This window comes from Pantherophis guttatus, chromosome 9 (genome assembly GCF_059756535.1).
Source record: "Pantherophis guttatus breed Tessera chromosome 9, ASM5975653v1, whole genome shotgun sequence".
Taxonomy (NCBI): Eukaryota; Metazoa; Chordata; class Lepidosauria; order Squamata; family Colubridae; genus Pantherophis; species Pantherophis guttatus.
In genome coordinates this window covers 31,463,989-31,470,129 of record NC_142071.1, presented here as the reverse complement: position 1 = coordinate 31,470,129, position 6,141 = coordinate 31,463,989, and the positions used below count along the sequence as shown (strand labels likewise).

The following is a 6,141-nucleotide window of genomic DNA, read 5'->3' as shown; positions in this document are numbered from 1 at the left end:
AAAGAGACATACAACCTTTCTGACAGTGAGAACAATTAGTCAACGTAAAGCTCTGCCTCTCTTCCAAGGGAAAACATCTGATTGCGTAAAATGGAGAGGTCAATTCAGGTCCTTGCTTCAAATAAGGAAATGGGCAAAATGATCACACTGCAAGATACAATAGTATGGTTTGTTGAGGAATGTATCTATAAGGGTAATCAGGAGGTGGAGCTTGCAAAAACCAAAGTATAATAATCCTCAGAAATGAAAGGAACAAGCAGAAGTCAGTAAAAGTGTATCTGGGAAGATGGAAGAGCCTTACACAGGGAAAGATTTTTACACTGAGCATTTTGATCCCAGAGATCATCTGGAAAAGTACTACAAAGTTAGCCTTGTGGATGAAGGAATGGGTCAGTTTCTCACCTTTTTGCTGAAAGGGGCCCACAGGGCATTCACGATAGGTAAGTCTTGACTTCCCCAATGTTAACTTCAAGCTAAGGGATGCTTGTTGATCTGTGATGGTCAGGAGGAGCCAAGAGGCAGATCTCAAAGTCATGCTTTCATCTTCACTATTCTGCAGATTGTAACCTGCCCCACTAGGATGTCTTCTTGAGGGTACAAACAGCCAAGGAATGAAAGTAGCTTACAAATGCCAAAAGGGTCCCAAACATCCTTTCCAATCCTGTAATTTTATGTTCGATTACCTGAACTTTTCTGCAGACTGATCTGGAAATTAAAAAGGAAGAGAAAGGTTTCCCCAATCTCTTTCCCATGTGTTTATTTCTTCCTAAGAGTGGGGAAACAGGTGGGTTGGGAACAGGTTCATGGGAATGCTAAGAAGGGAAGGGATTGCCAGGTGATCAGGGGGCTTCAGGATGCTCTTCGAAGGGCTTCTTGTGCTTCTGGGGCAGTTTAGATGGGGGAAATTGGCACCAGCATGCAGCATAGCAGATGTGAAGGACGCAAAGCCGACTGAGCTTGAAAAACTCTGTGGTTTGGTTGATGGGCTCCAGATGGCATCACAGGAGACACCCTGATCGACATTGGCAGTGGCGCATCCATCCACCAATTTCTTTCCGCCTGTGAGTCCTTCCGAGAGATCATAGCCACTGATTACACTGAGCAAAGCCGGGAAGAGATGCAGCGATGGCTGAAGAAGGAACCGGGGGCTTTTGACTGGACCCCCATCGTGAAATATGTCTGTGAGCTGGAGGGAGACAGGTAGGTAGCTTTTTCTTTGAAAGTCTTTAAGACTATAAGATTAATTAAGGTTCAACTAGAGAAGGCATCCGGATCAGTGATGGGATTCAAATAATTTAACCGGTTCTCTGCCCTAATGATTTCTTCCAACAACCAGTTCACCAAACTGCTCAGAAAGTTAACAACCGGTTCTCCCGAAGTGGTGCAAACTGGCTGAATCCCATCACTGAACCAGATCCTTTTCTTTCAACTTTGGCTAATCTGTCCATGTATGAAAATGCAGCAGGAGAGATTTTGCAATCGGGAGCTTTACAGGGGAATAATTGTGCAGACCAGAAGAGTCCACATTGAAGAACCAAAGGAGAATCTCTTTCAGAAAGCTTCACTAGATTCTGCCGAGATTGAGACATGGCTTTTGTGTCCATTCTGCTAGGGAAAAAAACTGGCAAGAAGCTCACAGTTCCTTCTGAGCAGAGAACTAGTTGTTCCAGACTTGGTCTCTGTTTTAAGTCTTCTGCAGGATCTGCAGAGTCTTCTCCTCCACAATGATCCATTTCTTCTTTGCATCTCCCCTTCCCAAGCTTTCACTCCTGGTGGGATATCTATCCATACAGGGTCACAGTAGCCAACACCCCATTGGCTTCCATCTCAGTTTCTTCTTGCATCGGACTCAAATAGATGAATAATCAAAGTTTGCAGCCTATTCAACCCTCCACACTTTGATGTTCTCCTCCTTGTTTTAGTTGGCCCAAATGCCCGGTGGGCTCACCCTTTACTCTCGCCCATTAACCTGAGAAGGCCACCAGTGGTTCTTCTCCTGCCACTTCCTATATTATACCCCCCTCCCCATCTGTGAGGTAGGTGGTACCAAGACAAAGAGATTGGTGACTGCCATGGAAGCTACATGTCTGTAGCTTTCCATGGGGAACACTCAAGATTGGTACCCCTCATGTTGTCTGGGGAATTCTGGGAGTTGAAACCCATACATCTTAAGAGTGGCCAAGGTGAAAGTTGCTAATTTAGCTGAAATGGCAAAAATTTCAGCATATTTGAAGGATTATACTCAAGAAAGATATATGTTGGAATGGAGTAGATGGATTGATTATATTCAAAATAAGTATCAGACTAGAAAATATCAAATAGCTTATGAGTGAATGTTAAATCTTAAAGTTATGTTACTTATGGTGGAGTTAAGGGTTAAGGGGGGGGGGTTGTTAGTTTAATTGTTAATTGAAATACCTTGTATTTTGCTCTGGGAAGTTGGGGGGTGGGAGGGGGGGTGGGTGGGTGGGTGGGTAGGAAAAGGGGTTGGGGAAAATCGTTGTTTTTCTTTAAAAAAAACTTTTCAATTAAAAAAAAAAGAGTGGCCAAGGTGGAGGAACACTGTCCTCAACTTTTCCAGACTGATTTTTGAATCCAGACAAGAAGGAAATTTTCTAGAGAGAAGGGATTTTGAAATCCCTGTTTTTGAAAGACAGCAGACCTGGGAAACCTGACCTATCTCCATCCATAAAAAGAAGGGCAACTCCAGAGTGACCAAGGTTTGGAGTAGTGGTGAAATCTAATTTTTTTTTACTACCGGTTCTATGGGCATGGCTTGGTGGGCATTGCAGGGGAAGGATACTGCAAAATCTCCATTCCCTCCCCACTCCTGGGGGAAGAATATTGCAAAATCTCCATTCCCACCTCAGTCTGGGGACAGGCAGAGGTGACATTTGTTGGTTCTCCAAACTGCTCAAAATTTCCGCTACTGGTTCTCCATAAACTGTCAGAACCTGTTGGATTTCACCCCTGGTTTGGAGGTAGGTACATCATATTCTTCCTCTCTTTCTCCCCAGGGAAAAATGGCCAGAGAAGGAAGAGAAAGTCCGAAGAACCGTCAAGCGGTACCTGAAATGCGATGTGACCCAACCCAACCCTTTGGCCCCGCTGGTTCTTCCTCCTGCAGATTGCCTGCTCTCCAGTTTGTGCTTCGATGGGGCTTGCAAAGACATCCCCACCTACCGATCGGCCTTCAGGAACATCAGTTCCCTCCTGAAACCAGGGGGGCACCTCCTGTTTTATTCAACCCTTGAATCGCACTATTATATAGTTGGCCAACACAGGTTCTCTAACATTTACCTGGAAAAGGAGATGGTCGAAGAGGCAGTGAGACAGGCTGGCTTTGTTATTAAATGGATTGAGGAGATCAGGATCAACTGCCCCCCACCCAAAGCAGATGGGAAGGGGCGGTGCATCCTTCTTGCCCAGAAATGCAGTCCGTGAAAATTAGGCAGCTGTTGTGTAACACCCAGACTTGTCCAACCATTGTTATGATTTTGTTCCACAAGTTAGGGAAAACACATGGCACATGCCTCCTGGGATTCTTCTCATGCCTTTCCTAGAAGGCACATAGGAAACGGTGAACAGGAAATGGCTCTGTGTGTAATAAAGTAACACCTTGCCTCTGTGTTTGTGTGTTGGTTTGTGCTTTCCTTGTGTTGTGTTTCTCTGTTTCCTATATACGTGGATTCTCTGTGTATGTGTTGCCCTGTGCTGCCCTCGGCCCTGCCCATTCTGAGGCTGCCCTCCCTTCTACTCAGCTACCCTCCCAGTGGCCGAGGGGTGGCCCTCTCTGTGGCTGATCTCCTCCAAGTCAGAGCCACCCATCCCTCTCTCTCTGCTGCCCCAAATGACCGGCAATGCTGAACCAGATCAGCCACGGGGCTGATGGGAGGTGAGAGGGCAGCCTTCCTCAGCCCCCTTGCTCTTACCCACTTTGCCTCTGCCCAGGGCCCCACCTCTAAATGTCTCCCAAACACACCTGGCTCTCACAGGGTTGAGGAAAACATATTGCACTCCGGTTCCTTGGCCAGGCAGGGCCAGCGATGCTTCCAGCTGAGAGTGTCTGCTAGAGTTTGTCTGCAGGTGGGGTTTTTCCAGGACACGGGGGAGGATGCTTTGCGAAGCAGCTGCGTTCCAGAGTTGGTTCAGGATCATGAACCAATCCACTCCTCCACCTTGATAGGTCCCGTGACCCTTGGCATGGCTCAGACTGCCCACATGCACCCTTGTGCCAGGCAACTGCTCCATGCAATCTGCAGAAGCAGAAATTGTGGAGCAGGTCGGGACAAGGAACTGCAGCTGGCAATGAGGCAGAACAAGGCAGGGGCCAGGCTACCTTCCTGTACTCGTGCCCAAAAGAGGCGGTTGGCCAAGTTTTGTGCCAAAGGAGAAAAATGATGGGTTGGTGCAGAGCTGAGCTGCCTTCACTTGACAGTCAGTGTCTGCCAAGCTGATTTTGTGGCCCATCGGATGAGTGAGGCAGCAGAAGTTTCTTTGGTGCCAAAGTTGCCTGCTCTTCCTGGGCATAAACGCTCCTTCTGGACCCCAGGCAGCCCCAGGCTCTGCTGGGTGATTCAGCTGGTTTTTATGACTCCAGAAGCTGCTTTGGTTCCTTGGCAGCTCAAAGGTGGGTAGACTTCAAAGCCTGGAAATAAGCTATGAAAGTAATTGATTTATTCCCAGGGAACTGAGAAATGCCTTTCTTTTACTTTTGGGTCCTGGATTATGACTTCATTTCATAGGCCCCTTTGGCATGGCATCCAGGCTTGCAACCCCGAATGCCCTCTCGTGTTTCCGTCTGCTCTGCAGCCTTCCAGGTCTCTCACTGGACTAAGCCAGGATGCCACAGCCATGAGACACTGAAGGGATTCTGCTGCCCTCTGCAAAGCTGCCCTCCAGGGAACCCGGGCCCTTGCACTGGCATCCGGTCCCAAAATAGAAAGGCTGTTACCTTCCCCAGTCCTAAGTGCCAAGGAAGAGTCGGACAGGCGTGGAATTGGCCTTCATCGCCCATGAGGCGGGAGGGGGGAACCTGCTTTTCGACACACAACCCTGGGCAAGGAACCAGGGGAAAGGGTAACTCACTGGAGCAGTGGGCAGCTGGGCGCAACACGAGAAAAGCTTCAAACCCAAAACAGATGTTTTCTGCCCAGGAAGTAGGACGGTCAGAAAAGTTAGGCAAACCTCTCCGGTTTGTTTGAAATGCAATGCCGCTATGGGAACTTATTTTCATAGCTGGTGGACCTGTCCCCGAGCAAAAGAATATTGGGCTAGAATTCAAAAATGGATTTTAGAAATCATAGGATGTAGGATAGAATTGAACCCGGAAATGTTTTTACTAGGTATGAAACCAGAGAACTTAAACAAATCTAATTGGTATCTCGCTCTCCACATCATCATTGCAGCCAGGATCTCGTTTGTGCAAGAATGGAAATCCAAAAATATTCCATAGGAGGCTACATTAACCGCAAAGATCATGGACTGTGCAGAGTCAGACAAGCTTACTGGACTTTTGCGAGATAGACAAGAATTGGGGTTATATAGGAGTTGGGACAGGTGGTATGCTTGGCTGCAAAAATAGAAATGTTAAGAAGAATGTAAAATATTGATCTTAGTGTGAATGTGGGTAAATATTTATAGGAGCATTGCATGGCAGTTAAGAATTCTTTCTTCTGGATAATCTTTTCTTTTTTTGATGATTTGGTTTAATGAAGGTTTGTACTATCTCTGGGCGAAAATTGATGCTTTAAAATGCTATAGGTATTATATTACTCTCTGCAATGCTATCCATATTGCTATATTTTTTTCTGTAATTTTTAATAATTTTCAATAAAAAAAAATTAAAAAAAAAGAAAAAAGAAAAGGGAGGCAGAGCTGACTATGTGGCTATCTGGCCCTGAAGGCACTCTTCTCTTCTCTGCCCTGTCTCTTCTACTTCCTCTGACCTCTGGCAAGGGGGCGCACCCCTTCCTTTTCCCCCTTGTTTTCTTTCCCCGGAGAGGGTTAGGGTTATGATGCCGCTTTTCCAAGAGAGAATATCGGATTGCATAACAGGAGGCCAGGATCCCTTCCAGCGCTATGATTCTATGTTCTGTTCTGTTGTCCCAAAAATGGACCAGCTTGGCGCAGAAGCCAATC

General features: G+C 46.6%; 1 protein-coding gene across 1 annotated transcript; it reads left to right on the top strand.

Moving 5' to 3' along the window:
• Positions 1 to 240: 240 nt before the first annotated feature.
• Positions 241 to 3,628, top strand: LOC148112515 (nicotinamide N-methyltransferase-like). The gene is made up of 3 exons (XM_087875581.1): positions 241 to 440; positions 993 to 1,200; positions 3,018 to 3,628. The coding sequence occupies exons 1-3, from the start codon at positions 287 to 289 to the stop codon at positions 3,442 to 3,444; spliced, it is 789 nt and encodes a 262-aa protein (XP_087731707.1). The 5' UTR covers positions 241 to 286; the 3' UTR covers positions 3,445 to 3,628.
• Positions 3,629 to 6,141: the final 2,513 nt, after the last annotated feature.

Excerpts from the sequence above, each read along its gene's own strand:
- LOC148112515 (XM_087875581.1), top strand. The coding sequence starts at position 287 with ATGGAAGAGCCTTACACAGGGAAAGATTTTTACACTGAGCATTTTGAT. Across the intron at positions 441-992 it reads CCACAGGGCATTCACGATAG|ATGGCATCACAGGAGACACC; the intron begins GTAAGTCTTGAC and ends GATGGGCTCCAG. Across the intron at positions 1,201-3,017 it reads TGTGAGCTGGAGGGAGACAG|GGAAAAATGGCCAGAGAAGG; the intron begins GTAGGTAGCTTT and ends CTTTCTCCCCAG.